The 21,641-nt window shown below is 48.2% G+C and overlaps 1 protein-coding gene across 1 annotated transcript in view; it reads left to right on the top strand.

Moving 5' to 3' along the window:
* Window positions 1–21,641, top strand: part of ALOX5 (arachidonate 5-lipoxygenase) — a 46,244-nt gene that overhangs the window by 11,497 nt on the left and 13,106 nt on the right. The window contains exons 4-6 of the mRNA NM_001192792.2: window positions 11,276–11,398; window positions 17,213–17,319; window positions 19,253–19,425. Of these exons, the coding sequence (NP_001179721.1) occupies window positions 11,276–11,398; window positions 17,213–17,319; window positions 19,253–19,425 (403 nt within the window). The remainder of the gene's footprint in view (window positions 1–11,275; window positions 11,399–17,212; window positions 17,320–19,252; window positions 19,426–21,641) is intronic.

Below are 21,641 nucleotides of genomic sequence, written 5' to 3'. Positions count from 1 at the left end.
ACTCCACCCTGCAAGGAAGAGCGATGAACTGCTGGCACTCAGAGCAACATGAACAGACCTCACACACACAGTGCTGAACAGAAGCAGCCGTGTCTGGTCAGTTCATGAGGCTTGAAATTATATTGTTTAGGGAAACTTGTATAGCAGTAAAACAATAAATAGCAGCAGGAAGTGATTATTATAAAGTTGAGGTGATTGGGGAGGTTGAGTGGGCATGAGGGGGACTGAGGCTACTGGCAGTGTTCTGATTCTTGATCTGGATGTTGCTTACACAGATGTTTTGTGCATTTATCATATGTGAGTATGTGTGTGCATATATATATATATATACACGCACACACACATATGTTTATATATTCTTTTTCATAGTAAAAAAATTTTAATGAAACTTTTATGATTTAAGTACCACATATGGGAGAATAAAGGGCTTCCCAGGTGGCACAGTGGTGAAGAATACGCCTGCCATTGCAGGAGACACAGGAGATGTGGGTTCGACCCTGGTTCAGGAAGATCACCCAAAGGGCAACCCACTCCAGTATTCTTGCCTGGAAAATACCATGGACAGAGGAGCCTGGTGGGCTACAGTCCATGGGGTCACAAAGAGTCGGACACAACTGAGCAACTGAGCGTGCGTGTGTAATGTTAAGGATCTATGAATTTGCGACTTGTAGAATATTTGTGAGTAAGCCTCTCAGCTCAGGCAGCATGTGAGCTTGGAGACTTTTGTGCTTGATGCAGCGCACAAGGCATCGTCCAAGAGCGCTGTGCCGCCCGTTCCCATCCTAGGGGATTGCTGTTCTCATACCCCTTCCCTTCCCATTTCAACCACAGCGGAAAGCCCCCACAGCAAGTACTCCACGTGCTTGTGGAAGGAAGGAGGAGTCCTATGCTACAGTGAGTTAAGCAGCAGCAGAGAATCTGCGAGTTTATGTGCAATTAAGAGAGTGGACAGCAGATTGTATCAGTTCCACACTAATTCCGGCTAAGATGTTAATTCTTATAACAGGCATTTTGTCTTAACCCAGTATTTTCCAAAATGCACCCTGGAGCATTGGTCCCCAAACTTTCTCTCCAGAAAAGGGTTCCATGGTAAAACAAGTTTGGGAAACTGTTTATCACATTCTCCTCCTGGAGGTTCACAGTGCACATAAGCACTGAGAATTCTGAGATGTTTTGGGGTAATGATCCCTGGTTGATCTTTTTTAACCCAAGAGTTCCCGAGAGAATTTGATGTAGGCCTCAATGTCCTGAAGAAGGAGGGCTCTGTTAAGCTCCTTTGGGAAACACCCCTTCCCCAGGGAGAGGTGGATTCAGTGGTGTGTTGATCTTATAGGGATGGGGCTTTGGCAGGGTCTAGAGAAGCCTGGTGGGCTACAGTCCATAGGGTTGCAAAGAGTCGGACATGACTGAGCACACACCACACACGAACGCACAGGGACACGGGGCAGAGGGTATTCTGATGAGGTTGTCTGCTCCTTTCGTAGATCTAATCATTATTTTTCTTCTTCTTTCTGCTCATCTGTTCTTTTCAGAGCTCCTCCTCTGTTTCCGTTTAGGAAACACTGAACTTTGCACAGTCTGCGTATTCTTAGAGTTCCTCTTTCACATGAACCCTCAGGCTTCCAGATAAGAGTTTGAAAGTAAAGTTAACAGCTAAGAATAGTCTCCAGAACATCAGAGGCTGGCAAATTCAGCTGGTTCTCTTCACTCACTCAGCCAAGCTGGAAGACGGAGAAGCCCACGCAGTGCATAACGCAGCATGCATGTTCTCTCACTGTGACCGCATGTGTGGTGCACAGTCACACACACACAGAGCAAACTAGAGTGCAGTGGGTTTTCGTCTACATCATTTAATCTAATCATTCCATGGCTTGCTTTTCCTTCCCCCGTGATTCTGTTGCAGACAGCTGCCAACTGATAGGTGCCGTCCATTCATTTCGGAGAAGGCAATGGCACCCCACTCCGGTACTCTTGCATGTAGCCTATGTGTAGCACACCGTTGTGTGAATATACCATCGTGCTCCCCACTCCCCTGCTGGTGGGCATGTTGGAAGGCTTTCATTTCTGGCCGTCACAACCCAGTGCGATGAGTCTCCTCATACATCTTGGCTCCTGATTTCTTCAATGAGTTGCTCCAGGGAACAGAAAAAGGAGCGGACCGCAGGGTTGCAGACCACGTGTTAAGTTTTCTAAATATTGCCTATTGTTTTCCAAAGGGCTTCTGCCAGTTTTCACCCCAGGAGCTGTTCCTGAGTTGCTGTTTCCCTACGTCATCCACCCTCTTTACACCCTGAGACATTTTCATCCTTGTCAGTATAATGTATGTGCAATAGCATCTCACTGCTTTCCTCATCCTTAAGTTGCCTCTGTTTCTTGCTTTATGTGACGGTGTCAGAGTTTATTCAGCCGTTCTCCTACTGATGGACATTCAGTTTGTTTCCCATTTGTATACTGGATTATATTTTGTATTAAAACCAGTGCTGCAAGAAGCAACCTCATACAAACATCTTGATGTACTGGTGCTCGAATTACTGTCAGATTAATTTCCAGAACTCACATACCTGGCTCACATCATCATTTGTCACTTTAAGAAATAATGACAAAATTCTCTCCCCAAACTTTTACAGCAGTTTTCAATCTCACCAATGTTATATGAAATATACTATTACCTTTACCTTCGCTAATGCCTGATGACATCAATTTTTCAAATTTTTAACAAAACAAAAGGCCCTTATCCTGAAGTAAGAGCCTACTGCTGTCTTAATCTGCATGCCTCTGACCACTGGTGAGTTTAGCCTCTGCTTTGCTTCTTGTTCAAATTGCCTGTTTCTACACTTTATTTTTCTATGAGTTCATTATTAATCTACAGGGGTCTTCGTATATTGGGGTAGCACCCCTTTGTTATATGTATAGTGCATGTCATTTACCTTCTGTTGCTCTTGCCGCAGATTTCAGCTCTTTATTTCCTTACTATATGCATCCTTTTTCTTTGTAACTTTTAGGTTTCCTGCTTTGCTTAAGCAGGCCCTCCCCATCCCAGGGTTACATAAGTACTCATATGTTTCTAATATTTTTATAATTTTGTTCTTGACTGTAGGCTTTTAATTCATCCGCTATGTACTTTTATACATGATGTGAAATTGGAGTCAGTGTTTCTGGTGTCATTTGTTAAGTAATAAGTTTCTTCCTGCTGCTTTGGGATGACCCCACGGCACACGGAGCTGCTGTGACAAGCGGGTGCGCAGGCTCTGCAGTTGATGCCTGGGCTCAGCCCCACTTACTGCCTCTGTGAAAGCTGTCCAGCCTCTTTGCGCCTCAACTGCCCCATCTGTGAAGTGAAAGAAATGATAAGACCACCTCTTAGGGCTTTGAATGAAATAGGTCACACTATGAAAACACATTGAGTATTTGACACACAGAAAGCACTGGGTGAGTGTTAGCTAGTTTTAGCTGTTAGCTACATAGGATTAGCTATTTTCTTGGGTCTGTTTTTCTACCCCATGACCCAGCATCATCTTTTGGTGATCAGAACTTTCTAATAAATGTGAATGGTTGTTTTGCTATCTCACTGTTCTTTTCAGTTTTTCATAATGAGAATTGCTTTGAATTACAAATAAATGTGTCCCGTGCTGGCATTTTAATAATGTTCCATCTTTCCACCCACTTAGATCTATGTGATGTCCTTCAGTGGAATTTCCACTTTTATTCATGAAGTGCTTTCACCTTTCCAGTCACTTTATACCAACGGAAACTGTAGCTGTTACCATTCTAAGTGGGATATGTTTTCCATTTTAAATGAATATTGCTGGGATAAAGATGAATTACTCATTTTTCACTATTTACTTTGTATTGATACCTTGCTGAACTATTTTATTGGTTCTAATTATATTTAAGTGAGTCTCTTTAATTGCCTGGTTATTTGATCATGTTATAAAAGTGATGATACTTTTGTCTCTTAGTTACATTATTTACATGATGTAGCAAGGATGAACAGTAGCAAGGATGAACATCCCTTCTAAGTCTTAATTTTTTATAAAATGCCTTTGATATTCTTATTTGTTCAATATGTTGTTTTCTGATAAACACTCTTTGCTTATTTATTTGTTCAATATATTTGCTACTGTTTTGTGATAAACAGTAACTTCATGGTTCATTTTAACATCATGTCTGTTTAGCTGAACTTGTTCAATTAATATGGGGCTTCCCTGGTGGCTCAGCAGCAAAGAATCCTCTTGCAATACAGGAGGGGCAGGAGACGCAGATTAGATCCCTGAGTTGGGAAGATCTCCTGGAGGAGGGCATGGCAGCCCACTCCAGTGTTCTTGCCTGGAGAATCCCACAAACTGAGAAACCCGCCGGACTGCAGTCCATGGCGTCACAAAGAGCTGGACGCGACTGGAGCAGCTGAGCACTCACACGCGCACTTTCAGTTAATATATGAAGACTGGAGCAGCTGAGCGCTCACACGCGCTTTCAGTTAATAGATGAAGACTGGAGCAGCTGAGCGCTCACACGCGCACTTTCAGTTAATATATGAAACAGTGGGCAATGCGATGCCCCAGTCCATGCTCGTCCCCACAACCCCTCCCCACAAAAGTATTTCTCCTGCCCTCACGAATTCCTAGACTTGATGTAAGAGGCTTAAATAATGATCTAAACAATGTGCGTTAAACAGCTGACACTGCCTCCCTGCCGTCACTGTGGCCAATAGGAAGCCTAATGCTAGTTCCTTAGTTTCCTTTTCCAGAAGCTTGTGAGTTGGTAGGAGCAGCTCTCCTCCTCTATATCCCTTCCTTCTGCTCCCCTCCTTCCTCCAACTTTCTCCTATTTGGCATTTACAATATAATCAGAATATATCTAGGAATGTCTTTTTCTTCCTTTGTTATTTTTTTCTGTATAGGATTTACTCAGAAAATTGAGGTCTCTTCAGCTTAAGGACGGAGAAGGCAATGACACCCCACTCCAGTACTCCTGCCTGGAAAATCCCATGGACGGAGGAGCCTGGTGGGCTGTAGTCCATGGGGTCGCTAAGAGTCATACACGACTGAGTGACTTCACTTTCACTTTTCACTTTCATGCATTGGAGAAGGAAATGGCAACCCACTCCAGCGTTCTTGCCTGGAGAGTCCCAGGGATGGGGGAGCCTGGTGGGCTGCTGTCTATGGGGTCGCACAGAGTCAGACACGACTGAAGCGACTTAGCAGCAACAGCAGCTTAAGGAAGTTTTTCTCCAATTTCTTTGATTTTTACTCCTCCAGATATTACTCTCTGTCCTTTGGAACTCTGGCTCTCCACATATCAAAGCCTCTATACCAAATTTCCGTGTCTCCTGTGTTTTTTTCTATGGCTTCCATTTCTGTGTATATCGGTGTTACAGTTTCTTCCATTTGGCACAGGGCAGTTCCTGTCATATAACAGGTGCTCAACAATCAGATAATGAATAGACTTTGTCTTCCAGGAGACTGATCAGATCTCACAGTGACTAGTATTCTCTTCCCATTTTTCTATGGAATTTTCAGTTCAGAAATCATGTGTTATGGTTGCACAAAGTCTTTTTAGATTCTAATTACATCTCCTTAAGACCTCTCTAGCTCTCTCTCTTTTTTAAGAAATTAAATGTCTTTTCTGCTTTTTCCTTCCGATTGGTTGTTCAACATGGTCTTCCCAATGGAGTGTGGTTTCTCTTTGCCTACTTATCTATGGCTGTCTTTGGGCCTTGCCCAGGTCAGCCTGCCAGGTCTCTCGGGCACCAGGCCTTGAGTGGAAAGAACATAAGCATTTGGTTCAGGTGCCAGCTGTAAACTGGCTGGCAGACCGCACTGTCTCCATGCACCGAGAGGCTGCGGTCTCATGACTGCCCGAGGCGGAAGCATTTCGGAGGCTGGGGTCAGCGGGAGTCAGGGAGGTCCTGAGGAAACGTGCTCCAGGTAAACTCTGCACTTAAAAAAACTGGGAATGCATTACCTGGCACCTCTCCCCTCATTGGCTCAGTGCTCGCATACTGAAAAAAATCCAGCTCCACTAAGCTCTTAAAATTGATTAGAGCCCTTGGACTTCCAGTGCCTAAGAGAAAATGTTTAGTAATGTTTAAATTGACTTGACCAACAGTAATTGGTGGCACAGTGATAAAGAATTTGCTTGCCAGTGCAGGAGACACAGGATAGGGGGGTTCAATCCCTGGGTCGGAAAGATCCCCTGGAGGAGGAAATAGCAACCCACTCCTGTATTATTGCCTGAAAAACCCCATGGACAGAAGAGCCTGGTGGACTACAGTCCACGGAGTTGCAAAGAGTCAAACATGACTGAGCGATTGAGCATGCATGTGCCCACAATTGGTAGTTAATACCAGTGGGGCTACCAGATGACTGTCTTAGTTTTAGAAATATATTGGAGATGCCTTGAATCATTTTTTAAAACAAAGGAAAAAAATCAATAAATCGGTTGATATTTGTGCATTCACCCACATTTTTAGTCTGGTTAATGTCCCAGCATTGGTGTTAATACAAACAACAAAAACAGAAGGCTCCTTAATGTCTAGGAAAAGAGAACGTTGTAAGTAAACCAACAGCAGGAAATATAAGGTTCTATGCAACAGAAAACACTTTTCAAATGCACCCTGAGTGATTATAAGAGTGCTCATATCCATTTCCTGTTCACCTCTAATGATAATAATGAGAGGCTTACTGGACAAACAGTTCAGTTAGTCACTCACTGGTGTCCGACTCTTTGCAACCCCATGAATCGCAGCACGCCAGGCCTCCCTGTCCATCACCAACTCCCAGAGTTCACCCAAACTCATGTGCATTGAGTCAGTGATGCCATTCAGCCATCTCATCATCTGTTGTCCTCTTCTCCTCCTGCCCCCAATCCCTCCCAGCATCAGAGTCCTTTCCGATGAGTCAACTCTTCACATGAGGTGGCCAAAGTATGGGAGTTTCAGCTTCAACATCAGTCCTTCCAATGAACACCCAGGACTGGTCTCCTTTCGGATGGACTGGTTGGATCTCCTTGCAGTCCAAGGGACTCTCAAGAGTCTTCTCCAACACCACAGTTCAAAAGCATCAATTCTTCAGCTCTCAGCCTTCTTCACAGTCCAACTCTCACATCCATACATGACCACTGGAAAAATCATAGCCTTGAGTAGATGGACTGGTTGGATCTCCTTGCAGTCCAAGGGACTCTCAAGAGTCTTCTCCAACACCACAGTTCAAAAGCATCAATTCTTCGGCTCTCAGCCTTCTTCACAGTCCAACTCTCACATCCATACATGACCACTGGAAAAATCATAGCCTTGAGTAGATGGACCTTTGTTGGCAAAGTAATGTCTCTGCTTTTGAATATGCTGTCTAGGTTGGTCATAACTTTCCTTCCAAGGAGTAGGCGTCTTTTAATTTCATTGCTGCAGTCACCATCTGCAGTGATTTTGGAGCCCAGAAAAATAAAGTCTGACACTGTTTCCACTGTTTCCCCATCTATTTGCCATGAAGTGATGGGACCGGATGCCATGATATTAGTTTTCTGAATGTTGAGCTTGAAGCCAACTTTTTCACTCTCCACTTTCACTTTCACCAAGAGGCTTTTTAGTTCCTCTTCAATTTCTGCCATAAGGATGGTGTCATCTGCATATCTGAGGTCATTGATATTCTCCCGGCAATCTTGATTCCAGCTTGTGCTTCTTCCAGCCCAGCATTTCTCATGATGTACTCTGCATAGAAGTTAAAGGAGCAGGGTGACAATATACAGCCGTTACGTACTCCTTTTCCTATTTGGAACCAGTCTGTTGTTCCATGTCCAGTTATAACTGTTGCTTCTTGATCTGCATAGAGATGTCTCAAGAGGCAGGTCAGATGGTCTGGTATTCTTATCTCTTGAAGAATTTTCCACAGTTTACTGTGATCCACACAGTCAAAGGCTTTGGCATAGTCCATAAGGCAGAAATAGATGTTTTTCTGGAATTCTCTTGCTTTTTCCATGATCCAGTGGATGTTGGCCATTTGATCTCTGGTTCCTCTGCCTTTTCTAAAACCAGCTTCAACATCTGGAAGTTCATGGTTCACATATTGCTGAAGCCTAGCTTGGAGAATTTTGAGCATTACTTTACTAGTGTATGAGATGAGTGCAATTATGTGGTAGTTTGAACATTCTTTGGCATTGACTTTCTTTGGGATTGGAATGAAAACTGACCTTTTCCAGTCCTGTGGCCACTGCTGAGTTTTCCAAATTTGCTGGCATATTGAATGCAGCACTTTCACAGCATCATCTTTCAGGATTTGAAATAGCTCAACTGGAATTCCATCATCTCCACTAGCTTTGTTCATAGTGATGCTTTCTAAGGCCCACTTGACTTCACATTTCAGGATGTCTGGCTCCAGGTAAGTGATCACACCATCGTGATTATCTGGGTCATGAAAATCTTTTTTGTATAGTTCTTCTGTGTATTCTTGCCACCTCTTCTTAATGTCTTCTGCTTCTGTTAGGTCCATACCATTTCTGTCCTTTATCGAGCCCATCTTTGCATGAAATGTTCCCTTGGTATCTCTAATTTTCTTGAAGAGATCCTTAGTCTTTCCCATTCTGTCCTTTTCCTCTATTTCTTTGCATTGATCGCTGAGGAAGGCTTTCTTATCTCTCCTTGCTATTCTTTGGAACTCTGCATTCAGATGCTTATATCTTTCCTTTTCTCCTTTGCTTTTTGCTTCTCTTCTTTTCACAGCTATTTGTAAGGCCTCCCCAGAGAGCCATTTTGCTTTTTTGCATTTCTTTTCCATGGGGATGGTCTTGATCCCTGTCTCCTGTACAATGTCACGAACCTCCGTCCATAGTTCATCAGGCACTCTGTCTATCAGATCTTGTCCCTTAAATCTGTTTCTCATTTCCACTGTATAATCATAAGGGATTTGATTTAGGTCATACCTGAATGGTCTAGTGGTTTTCCCTACTTTCTTCAATTTAAGTCTGAATTTGGCAATAAGGAGTTCGTGATCTGAGCCACAGTCAGCTCCTGGTCTTGTTTTTGTTGACTGTATAGAGCTTCTCCATCTTTGGCTGAAAAGAATATAATCAGATTTCAGTGTTGACCATCTGGTGATGTCCATGTGTAGAGTCTTCTCTTGTGTTGTTGGAAGAGAGTGTTTGCTATGACCAGTGTGTTCTCTTGGCAAAACACTTTTAACCCTTTCCCTGCTTCATTCCATATTCCAAGGCCAAATTTGCCTGTTACTCCAGATGTTTCTTGACTTCCTACTTTTGCATTCCAGTCCCCTATAATGAAAAGGACATCTTTTTTGGGTGTTCGTTCTAAAAGGTCTTGTAGGTCTTCATAGAACTGTTCAACTTCAGCTTCTTCAGTGTTACTGGTTGGGGCATAGGCTTGAATTACCGTGATATTGAATGGTTTGCCTTGGAAATGAACAGAGATCATTCTGTCGTTTTTGAGATTGCATCCAAGTACTGCATTTCGGACTCTTTTGTTGACCATGATGGCTACTCAATTTCTTCTAAGGGATTCCTGCCCGCAGTAGTAGATATAATGGTCATCTGAGTTAAATTCACCCATTCCAGTCCATTTTAGTTTGCTGATTTCTAGAATGTCGACATTCACTTTTGCCATCTCTTGTTTGACCACTTCCAATTTGCCTTGATTCATGGACCTGGCATTCCAGGTTCTTATGCAATATTGCTCTTTACAGCATAGGACCTTGCTTCTATCACCAGTCACATCCACAGCTGGGTATTGTTTTTGCTTTGGCGCCATCCCTTCATTCCTTCTGGAGTTATTTCTCCTTTGATCTCCAGTAGCATATTGGGCACCTACCGACCTGGGGAGTTCCTCTTTCAGTATCCTATCATTTTGCTTTTTCATACTGTTCATGGGGTTCTTAAGGCAAGAATACTGAAGTGATTTGCCCTTCCCTTCTCCAGTGGACCACATTCTGTCAGACCTCTCCACCATGACCTGCCTGTCTTGGGTGGCCCCACATGGCATGGCTTAGTTTCACTGAGTTAGACAAGCTGTGGTCCGTGTGATTAGATTGGCTAGTTTTCTGTGATTATGGTTTCAGTGTGTCTGCCCTCTGATGCCCTCTCGCAACACCTACCATCTTACTTGGGTTTCTCGTACCTTGGACGTGGGGTATCTCTTCACGGCTGCTCCAGCAAAGCGCAGCCGCTGCTCCTTACCTTGGACGAGGTCGCCCCTCCTGACCTTGAATGTGGAATAGCTCCTCTCGGCCCTTGTGCACCTGCGCAGAACGCCTCAAAAAACACTGGGAATTTTTGTGACAGTAAAAATGCAACATGATATTAAAGGGCCGTAAGGCTTTTTAATGACCTGTACACTCAGTGTTTTACTTCCCTCTCATAAGAGAGATTAAAAAGGAAAGATAATTAGGACTACAAATGGAAAAGCTGAAATCCCAGAATGTAAATTTTTGTTTTTAAACAAGTATAAGATCGTTCTCCCTGTCCTAAAGAAGTTAACAGATTTTTTGTTTAGTTTGCTTCTGTAGTAAACAAAATTTTTAAAAGACTTAGAGAACTCTCTGGCAGTGCAGTGATTAAGACTCTGAGCTTCCACTGCAAGGGGCTGGGTTTGATCCCTTGTTGGGGAACTAAGACCCCACAAACCGTGAGACATGGGAAAAAAAAATTTTAATGCTGCAGAATAAATTTCAAGGATAACAGACTCTAAAGACTTTGGTGGGGTAGAGTACAGGGCCTGTGTTTGAGGGGAGCTCTTTGACTGTAGCAATGTCTGAACCCACTTTTGGCAGCTGTCTGTGCCTGGAGGTCCTTGCCAACCAACCCTGCTGCCTGTGCCCCATGTGTGAAGGCATGACCACTGTCCCCTTTCCCCTGACCACCACACACAGTACAAGGGTGTTGACCAAGCTGGTGAGACTTGGACGTCCGGGTCAGATGTGGGGACAGCCTACATCACTTCCAACTCCAGTGAGCAGCAAGGCAGCTCTGGGCTGCGGGCATCGCCCTTGAATGTCACCTCAAAAAAATGAGGTCTTCTGATGCTCTCTGTATGCCCCTACCTTCCAGTCCTCTGCTGGAAGCCTAGCCTCAGGTTTAGGAGACCTCAGGCCTCCCACTGGGAGGCTCAGGACCCAGCAAGGTGGGGGGCTACCAGACCGTGGGAGGCATCCCAGTACCTCACTGGGCACACTCAGCCACAGCGTGGTCACCTGATAGGCAGCCTTCAGCCTGAGGGGCCGTTCCAGAGGCCAGACATTGAATTCTGTTTTTTCTCCTCCTCTTTCACACTCAGATGGATGGAGTGGAACCCTGGCTTCCCACTGAGTATCGATGCCAAATGCCACAAGGACTTACCCCGAGATATCCAGTTCGATAGTGAGAAAGGAGTGGACTTTGTTCTGAACTACTCCAAAGCGTAAGTGTGCGAGAACTTGAGCAGCTGGGGCCGGAGGCGGGACTCCCATTCCTCCCCTCATGGGGGTCTTGGGCTGAGGGAGCAGCTCTGCTGAGCAACTCGTCCCAAATCACTTGATTACCTCTTGGTCATAGCATGGATCCTGAATGCGCAATCCCCGGGGAACCTGTATCTAAACAAAGTCACAGCGCACAGGACTCTAGATGCCAAACTGACCTGTTTCCAGCCCAGAGTGAGGGTCTTTACTTGGAGTGCCTCGTCTGCCCGTGGACCCGTTCCAGGGTGGACAAGGCGTAAGCTGTCCCCTAACTGGCAGGGTCCTGCAGTAATAAAGGCCAGCATGCCAGATGGCTCACGCGCATCTCTGTTCATCTTTCACTGCAGCCCCATGAAGTGGGCACAGTTCTTAACCTCATTCTGCAGTTGAGGAATCTGCAGAAGAAGGAAGTCAGATATTTGCCCGATAGCTCCTGCTGATAAATGGCAGAGATCTGACTTCTGTGCTCCTTCTTGGCAGCTGAATTACTGACGGTTTTCAAAGACTCCTCGGGTGCTGGTTACCAACATGGAGCCCCAGGCCCACCCCGGGGCTGGTGGAGGGGTCTTTGAATCATTACACTGACACTTTAGGGAATTCTCCCAGTCATGCAAATCTGGAAAACCCTAAATCCATGGATGTGCTCTCTGACCAAGCCTTGGACTGCCCTGAGGAGCTTCCGCGCCTCCTGGTGCCAGCCAGTCCCTACCGCCAGGGTGAGAGTTTCCCCAGGTGGGCCCTCGCCTTGGGTTGGCATAACCAGGAGGCAGACAGGTTCATTTAGTTAGCCTCTGTGGCAACGTGTGCTTGGTTGCACAGCTTCTCCCCTCAAGAAGTTGCCTCATGTGGTTGAACTTCTGCACTTCTGTAAAGAAAGGGTGGGAGGCCACACCCCCAGGTCTTGCTCCTGGGGACATTTAAGAAAAACCCTACACAGACACACGCAGCCTGACCAGCAAGCTCTGCAGGGAACCCCTCATATCAGAGAGACCCAGTTCATCTGTCTTCCTGAGGCTGCGTCTCTGGGAGGAAGAAAGTAATAAGGGCCTGACGCTTACCACGCCCCAAGTCAGTGCCAGGCTGTAAGTATGGGTGCTTTCTCCATAGAATTGTCTGCTTTAACCTTCATGGCGACCCTGGTGGGGGGAAGCTATTAATCTCTTAAAATTATAACAAATGTTAACTCATCTCTAAGTACCCTTTACAAGCAAGGGGTCACCTTATCTAGAGCCTGGAAAGCAGTGGCCATTTCAGATTCTAGCTGCGCCATCTTGGGAGAAGTTTTTAAGTTTCCTGAGTTTAAAGTTCTCTGACTATAAAGTAAGGCCGATGCTGCCTAACTGCTAGGATTGTTGAGACTGAAATGAAGTCACGCAGGCACTGCCGCTGTGGGGAGGCCTAGCACTCTGTAGGGGTGTGGCCTCCAGTGGCTCCATTCTGGGTGACTGGGGGACCTCCTTCTCCTTCCTGAGTGCAGGAAGGAGACTGGCCAGGGAGCTGCCACCTGAGGCTCTGTCACGGCCCGTCTGCTGGCTCCCCTGGGCTCCCTCCACCCCCGTGGAAGCTGGCCCAGAGAAGGCCATCTGCTGCTCACCCTTTGACAAATGTTTATTGAGCTCCTGGGAGTGGGGGCCTGAGACGCATCAAAAGCAGTCCAAGAAGCTCACAGTCTAGTGGAGGCAGAGCCGCGTGCGGCTCATCGCGATGGCATGTGATGGATATTCCTTAGGAAAGGAGCATTGGGGAAGCGGGAGGCAGGGAGGGAGCTCTGAGGAGGCAGCATCAGGAAAGAGCTTTCTAAGAGGGAAGCCCGACCTGGGTCTTGAAGGATGTATAGGAGTTCACCAGGCTGATTGGAGGAGGAGAGGGGTGGCATTCAGGGTGGTGACAACTCCATGACTGTGAGGACTGGAGCTGGGGGCCTGTGTGGGGAAGTGGGAATGAGGCTGCCAGTGCAGGGAATGGGGCAAGGATCCCAGCCTTTACTGGGATGAGGCTGCAGGACTAAGGGTTTGAAGCACCCTCACCAGGGATGAGGTCCATGGGGGTCAGTGTTTTAGTGTCAAGGAAAGAGAAGTTGGTTTGTCAGATGCTTTGGGGAGGTGAGGGGAGTTTAGAGCTGACTCTGTGGATACAGTGACTAGGATGTGATGCCCAGTGTCCTGGAGGAGAGCACTCAGGGACAGCAGAGGCGAGGAAGCAAAGAGGAACCAGTACGTACAGATTCCTCGGTGAACTGAGTGTGAAGCAAGAAAGGGATGAGTGAATTAGACAGCAGGGCCCCAGGAAGGAGGGGGCAAGTGCTGTGCCGTAGCCTGGATTGTGTGCTTATCCAGTGGTCCCCCCAGAACACCACAGCTTAAGGCTACAGACTTTAATATTGATATTAGCAGTAAGTGATAACCAGGGTGCTAGTCACTAATATTTGTTGAACTCACTTTACATACCAGTGCTTTTTCTATATCATGTCAGCCCTGTGAGGCAGGGACAATCATTATACCCATTTCATGGATGAGGACACTGGGCACAGAAAGTTAAGGATTTGCCTGAAACCACACTTCTGGGAAGAGATGGGGCTAGGATCTTCAGCCAGGCTTGGCGACCTGCATCCATCTCAACTGTCCTCTTTGGCCCTGGCCTGGGCTTGCATATAGACTCCAGCCCCACTCAGGATTCTTGTGTCCAGACCCCGGCAGTGGAGCTGGGGCTCCAAGGCCCTCTGGTCCATCCCCTCTGTGGTCAGAGGGGAAAAGCTGCCCACACTGCACGTGGCAGCCCTACTGACCTGAAGGTCCCTGATCTGACCCGACCTGGGCCCTGGCCTGCCTCCCCACAGCTCCCTCCATAGAGGCACCACTCTGCCCTCAGCTAACCTCACCGGCGTTTACTATGGAAAACAGACCCAGGGAGGAGATCTTCAGGGCTCTTCCCTCTTGAACCTCCGCCTTTGGACAGCTCGGTTTCTGCACCATTCTGGGTAACTGGCAAGTTTCCTCCGAGCCACCTGCTCTGCCTGGAACGGAGCTGGTCCTGTTCAGTAAGCTTGGCCCCCCACCCCAAAGAGCACAACCATGAAATGGGAAATGGAGAAGCTGTTCAAAGAAGGAAAGGGGTGGAGGGGGCGGAGGAAGCAGGAGCTCCCGCCTCTGTCAGCGCACGGCCCACAGCTGGTGCCCAGCCCAGGCCAGCAGGCAGTGCCATGTGAGTCCCGCCTGGCTGTCTCTATATCTGGTTCTGTTTTTACCTGACTGCTCCATTACCTGTCCTTGCTGTCACCTGGCTGTGTGCCCTCTTTGGCCGTGGGTTCTGCTCTGTGTGATAACACGTCTTTAAAGTCCCTAATATCCAGTTGTCTGTGAGTATGTAACAATACTTTGCCTATAGATGACTTGCAAATAATTTTCCTCCTAACTCCTCTTCTTCCTGGATCTCTGGCTTCCTCTGGGTAGTCCTACCACACCCCACCCTGTGTTCAGTGCCAGCCTTCTGTTTTAAGTTCAAAGAGACCAGCTAGGGAGACCTGTGACCCACGTGGGGCTGTGACACACTCCCAATCCCCCACAGGGTGCCCTGGGGTCTGAGACCTCTTTCCAGGGCAATGTGTGGCGCTGGGCCATCCTCCAGGCAGGGAGGATTGTACAGGCCTGGGAAGGCCTCTCCACACCCAGACACCAGAGAGCATCAGAGGTTTAGTCCTCCACCTTAACAAGGATTCCTGTCCCAGGAAGCTCAGCTAACAAAGGGGGTTGGAGGAGGAGGGCTGGGTGCTGGGTGAGGAAGGAGGAATACGGCTGGTAGAAGCTTAGCTGGGGGCATTCCTGGAGGCCTGCCTGCAGTGGAGAGGCTGCAACAAGCATGTGCGTACAGCAAGCATGTGGGTAAAAGCGCCCCTTCCCCATGAAGGGCTGGGATCATTGCTGGTGAATAGACAGAGTGACACCAGGGTTCTCCTCAGGCTCCGAGGCGCTGAGCACCTACTGTGCGCCACCACAGCCCAGGCTGTGCTCTAGCACATTCCAGGCCTCGCAGTGTATCAACCATCCATAGGCAGCTGATTCCTCTAACTCGCTGAGGTCATTGGCCTCGTGGCCCCAGGACCTGCCCTCGAGCAGAGTGGGCTCCCAGGCCTCCAGGTGTCCAGGACCAACAAGAGCAGCATTTGCTAAACCGTGGCAGGACCCGGACAGGAGTCTTCAGGCAGGGGTGTCCTTTTCTGCATCAAGCCTTTCCTGGGACCAGCAGAGCCAGAAGGGGCCCCAGAGCCTGCCGCTTGTCTGCTGAGTCCCCATCTTTGGTCGGTGGGACTTGCTGCCCTCCTGCATGCTCACAGGTGTCCCCTACCCACCCTCTGCCCCCCACCACAATGCTGTTCAGAGCCCTCTGTACCCATCAGCCAGGTTCACTCCAGACAAAACACCCAAACCTCAGTCCTTGGAAGGCGTGAGGAGGCTCTGGGATTCCCAGATCTTTGTGGACATGCTCAGTCCCCGCCAGCCCACTGCCCCAGGAGTAAATGCAAGGAGGGGGCTGGGGCCTCTCCATAAGGGCTGCTTTCTGGGGGAGGCGCCCTTGGGGAAGATGGGTGGGCAGGACAGGCAGCCCACTGGAGAAGCACCGGCAAGGCCCCCCACCCCGGGCCCTGACTATACTATGACCATGCACCCTGAGCCCACTGTTGCCCAGAGCCCAGGCCCAGCGGAGCAATGCAGACCCACCTCACCCTCCTGGTGCGTGGGCAGCAGGCAGGTTTTCATGTGAATGTGTTTGTACATAACCTGCCATCAGCGACGTGGAAGTAGCATCACAGGCCTATGGGAAAGGGGAAGCTTCACGAGATCAGAAGAGAAGTGGGGTCCACTAGTCAAGCCCTCCGGAAACATTCACCCCATATGCTCAGGAGGAGGAGAAAGAAGGGCACACGGCACTCCAAATGGGGAGACCACACATGCCAACACCACCAACTCAGAATCAAAGAGACAGAGGCGGTGGGGAGGCCTGGACCCTGAAAGACTGGCCGGCAGGAAGGAAGCAGGGTGACTGCTCATCATTCTCAGCTGCGTGTGCCAGAGAGGGAAATGAGGCCGCCACCGCCGCCGTGAGCGCTGGCCAGGGTTCCCACAGCTCCGTCCTGCATCTTGCCTAGGTTACGTAGGAAAGCCTGGGATACCCCTTCCTGCCTTCTCCACCTTTCCCCACCCATCCCACACCTGCCTCCTCCAGGAAGTCCCCCGGGTTGCTCAGGCCTCTCAGATCTCTCTCCTTGTTGCCTGCAGCCCGCCTTTTGAGTTTAGTAAGCTCCTATCTTGGGTTACTTTGCTGTCCTGTGTAATGAGTATTTGGAAGCTGTGTCCTCCTCAGCACCAGGCAGAGAGCCAGAGTTAGGCAGACAGTGAAGGATGGCTACGCTCCACCGAACTGCTCATCCTCCCAAATCCAGGAGACCCAGGAGATCAGCTGCAGAGGAAACAACAGCGCTCGGTCCCTGGAAGCTTGCCTTCATAGGGGGAAGCAGCAAGTCTGATGCCTGAATGGAGGCATGAGCACTGTAGACTGTTGCTGAGGGCAGGCCACTGGGCTCCTTCTGAAGGGAGTGCAGAGGAAGCACATGGGCATGCGTGCCAGTTTCGTCCTGCTTTCCACAAGGCCAGTCAGCTGCGCCTTGGAGCTGCCCCAGGTTCAAGGCCCCTCAAGGCGCTGTGAGACCCAGGTGCAAAGGGACTCTCAGGGGAGGCGAGGCCAGAGCGCGTGCGAGGGGGCCACCATGTCTCGATCTGCAGGATGGAGAACCTGTTCATCAACCGCTTCATGCACATGTTCCAGTCGTCCTGGAGCGACTTCGCCGACTTTGAGAAAATCTTTGTCAGGATCAGCAACACTATTTCTGGTGAGTGTGTTTTGGGGCACTCTCGTGGTGCTGGGGGAGCCTTGCCTGGACATGGGAAAGGTCTGACCCCCTGCTCCAGTCCGGGCCCTCCCTGTCCCCCAGGCTGGCACCGCCTGCACCCACACAGTGCCCTCTCCTGGGGACCACTCCCCTGGCCAGAGGTTTCCACTCCTTGGATGTTCAAGGCTGAGCACCCTCAACCTCATTCCGCCATCAAAAGTCTTGAAAATATCAGAATGTTTTCTTTATGTAAATCATTTTTTATGCTTCTTAACCAAAAAAAAAAAAAAAGGCAGGAGTTAGAGTGGTTTTTTAAGCATTTACATGAAAGCAACAATGGGTTCCTTTGGACCAGGATGTGTTTGGTAGAGCAGTAGCATCGTATACCTGCCAGGGATGGCATAGGATGGACCATGCAGCAACAGAAAAGTTAGGAGACAGTCAGGAAGCAAGCACAGGGAACAGCTGCCTTCACCGACTCCTCCCTAGGTTGTCCCCCTGCTCCCCTCCTTCTCCTGCATCCCGGTCCCCCCTCCTTCCTGGGCACAGGACCTGGGCTCTTTTTCTTTCTGTAGGTACAGTGTTGCACAGCAGATCTCTAGAACCTATTCATCTTGCTTGATTGAAACTTCATGCTTATGGATTACTAAGCCCCCCGCCCCTCCCAACCACCACCATGCTATGCTGCTTTCTGTATAGATGTTTTCAAGATTTTTTTTTAATGTGGACCATTTAAAAAGTCTTTATTGAATATTTTGCAATATTGTTTCTGTTTTATGTTTTGGTTATTTGGCCATAAGGCATATGGGAATCTTAGCTCCCTGACCAGGGATTGAACTCATACCTCCCCCCCTCCCCGCACTGGAAGGCAAAATCTTAACCACTGGACTGCCAGGGAAGTCCCTATGCTGCTCTTTGATTCTATGAGTGTGACTAATTTCGACTTTTCCTGTAAGTAGAATCATGCAGTATTTGTCCTTTGGTGACTGGCTCTTTTCATTGAGCGTAATGTCCTCCAGGTTCATCTATGCTGTGATATACTGCACATATACTTCTTTTTAATGCTGAATAGTATTCCATTGGATATATACACCACATTTTCTTCATCCCTCTGTAAATGAGCATGTACATGGTTTCCACACATTGGCTGTTACGGATTGTGCTGCAATGAACATGGGGATGCAGATATCTCTTCAAGATCCTGATTTCAATTCTTTAGGATGAATAACCAGAGCTAGGATTGCTGGGTCACGTGGTCGTTCTATTTTGACCTTTTTGAGGAAGCTCCACACTGTTCCTCATGACAGCTGTGCATCCTGCCTTCCCACCAACTCTGCACAAGGGCTCCAGCTCCTCCACGGCCTCACCAGTACTTGCCTTTAAAAAGTGATAATAATAGTGTCCTGACAGGTGTGAGGTGGCAGCTCATGGGGGTTTGATTTGCATTTTGCTGATGATTAGTAATGTTGAGCATTTTGTCATATGCCTGCTGGCTATCTCTATACCTTTTTCAGAGAAATGTCTGTTCAAATCCTTTGCCCCCCTTTAATCGGGTTATTGGTGTTTTGCTATTGAGCCGTAGGAATTCCTTATATATTTTGAAGAGTAGCCCCTATAGGATATATGGTTTGCAAACCTTTTCTCCTGTTCTGTAGGTTGACTTTTCACTCTGTTGTTTCCTTTGCATGCAGAAGCTTTTTAATTTGATACAGTCTCATTTGTCTATTTTTGTTGCTTCTGAGCCACTAAAGGCTAGCTCAGGGAGGATGGGGTGGTGCCCTGGCCTGACTGAGTGGTCAAGAAGTTTGGCATGGTGGGCTGTCCAGTGAACACCTGGAAGAGAGTACCAGCTGGGACTCTGGCCCTTGGTCTGCATCAGGACGACCTCAGCCTGGCTCAGAGCTCAGGCTGAGCTGCAGTTCTCTCCTCACAGAGCGGGTCATGAATCACTGGCAGGAAGACCGCATGTTTGGCTACCAGTTCCTGAACGGCTGCAACCCTGTGATGATCCAGCGCTGTCTGAAGCTGCCAGACAATCTGCCGGTGACCACAGAGATGGTGGAGTGCAGCCTGGAGCGGCAGCTCACCCTGGAGCAGGAGATCGAGGTAGGACCTGGTCTCGAAGTAGGACCTGGTCGGCTGGAGACAGTGGCCCGGGCCAGAGGCAGCTCAGATGGCCAGGTCACACTCAGTCAGTCAGAAACCACTTCCTGCTGGCCCATGCTTGCTGGCCTCCGGGCCACTATCTCCAGGCTCTTGTTGATGGTCAGCTTGGCTGCCTTTGGTGAAGTGGGCTCTTCCTTTTCCTGAGCATTTATGAAAATGGTCTTGTCCAACATAGGTGAGGGAATTGAGAGTAACATTTCTCCACGATGCTCAGGTCTGAGAGCATAAGATCAATGTTTTCAGTATCACTATCATAATTAAAAGAGCTCCCTCTAACAAAGGGCCTGTTATGGGTCAAGTATTGTGAGAGGTGCTTTACATGCAGAACCATCAATTGTTACCCACCTTGCAAAGGTAAAGAAACTGGAGAAAAAGCTAATGTTACATCAGGACAAAACAAAACCATAACAACCGGAGAAAACCGCTGGGACTCTGGCTTTTTAATTAGAAGTGTTGGTCTGCTCCTGTCCTCGCCCTCTTCCCACCCCTCTTCTTGGCCCTCATCTGCAGGACCAGCTGTCTCCAGTTCCAAGACTCATCTAGTTTTGAGACAGGAAGGGTCCAAACCTCCTCCTCTGGTGGGACTTGGTGTCAGCCACCTCCATGTCGGGAGCTTGAGGCTCTGGGAATGGCCCTTAGTCTCTCGTCAGCTGGCCCCTTCCCACTAGAGCCAGGATGAGCAGGCCTCCTGCCAACCGCCCCTCAGGTGTCTAGGGGGCTTTCTGCTGCTTCTAGGCACCCCATGTTGCTTGCTCGGCTCATCTTAGGAGCCTGGCAAGAGAGGGATGGTCAGTGCCATTTGAAGATAGACCTCCTAGCCCTCACACCCTGCCCTCCTGACTCCAGAGGGCCGCCTGCCCAGGTAAGGTCCCCAGGCAGGGCTCCTGCCTCGTCACATGGACAGGTGACAGCACATACCTCCACGCATAGAGGCACACACAGCAGGGCTTCTCTGTAGACTTAATTGCTGGACCTGGTAACATTGATTCAGTGATACTGATTTCAAGCTTCAAGTCAGAGAAGCTCTGAACCCTGAAAGTCAGAGAATCCTAGAACTGGAAGGGACTGAGCAGCCAGCCACCCTAGCAGGGGGATCAGCCTCCACTCAGGAGTCCTTGCCACCACAGTGGCCACTTTTCTTGTGAGTAATGGTCTTGGTGCTCAGCTGTGGCTTCAAGGGTGAAGCAGTAATCCAATAGCTACCGTTGACTGGATCCTTAGACATGCACCACCCATCTCTTACGCATACACGGCTCCATCTCCCATCTCTTATGCATACATGGCCCCATCCCCCATCTCTTACGTGTACATGGCTCCATCCCCTACAGTGTAGTTCTCAATCCCCACAATCTTTTCTGCTACCTCTCTTTGGCAGCATCTTATGATCTACAGAGATCATAGATTTGTAGCCAACTAAAACTCCAATTTTTTTTCTTCTTTACCTATGCAATTATTTTTTTTGAAATATGAATAGGTAAATTCTACCCCTATTGCTTTCAAGTCATTGTCACAACTCTTCAAGAGTGTTTTAGTTCTTAAACTTTATATTAGGATTCTGTGGTTTCAAGTTAAAACCAATTTAGTCTAAGAAGTGCCTTGGCTGGGGCAACAGCATAAAGCAGACTGAACTAGCTGGGTCTAAGATTCAGATGATCCATTAGCATCATTTCTCCAGTTATCAATTTCCTGCTGCTGTTGGAATTTATTTTTTCCTGAGGGTGTCCTTATGTGGAGGTAAATATGACCGCTAAGGGCTTCAGACTTACCTTCCATCATTTTAGCAAACACTGCTGAACCCCAGGAAAAAAAGTCCCTATTTCCCGACACTTTCAACAAATGTCGTGGGTCCAGTTTGAGTTGTGAGACAATTCCCTGAGCCAGTCACTGCAGCCAGGAGAATGAAGAATGCTGGCAAAAGGAGAGGACAGCAGACAAGCAAGACCACCGTATCTTCTACAGAACCTAGAATATCAGAACTGAGAGATACAGTTGACTCCTCACTTTTCAGAAGGATGAAATCACAGCCAGAGAGAGGAGGTGGCCTGGAATGACAGAGAAATGCCCCATAGGTAGCCCCAAATCCCAGGCCTCCAGGTTCCCAGGGTCTCCCTTTAGCCTCTCATACATCAGGTTAAATACTTTGGTCTGCTCAAGAG

This window comes from Bos taurus, chromosome 28 (genome assembly GCF_002263795.3).
Source record: "Bos taurus isolate L1 Dominette 01449 registration number 42190680 breed Hereford chromosome 28, ARS-UCD2.0, whole genome shotgun sequence".
NCBI classification, from domain to species: domain Eukaryota; kingdom Metazoa; phylum Chordata; class Mammalia; order Artiodactyla; family Bovidae; genus Bos; species Bos taurus.
This window is presented reverse-complemented; position numbering and strand designations above follow the sequence as displayed.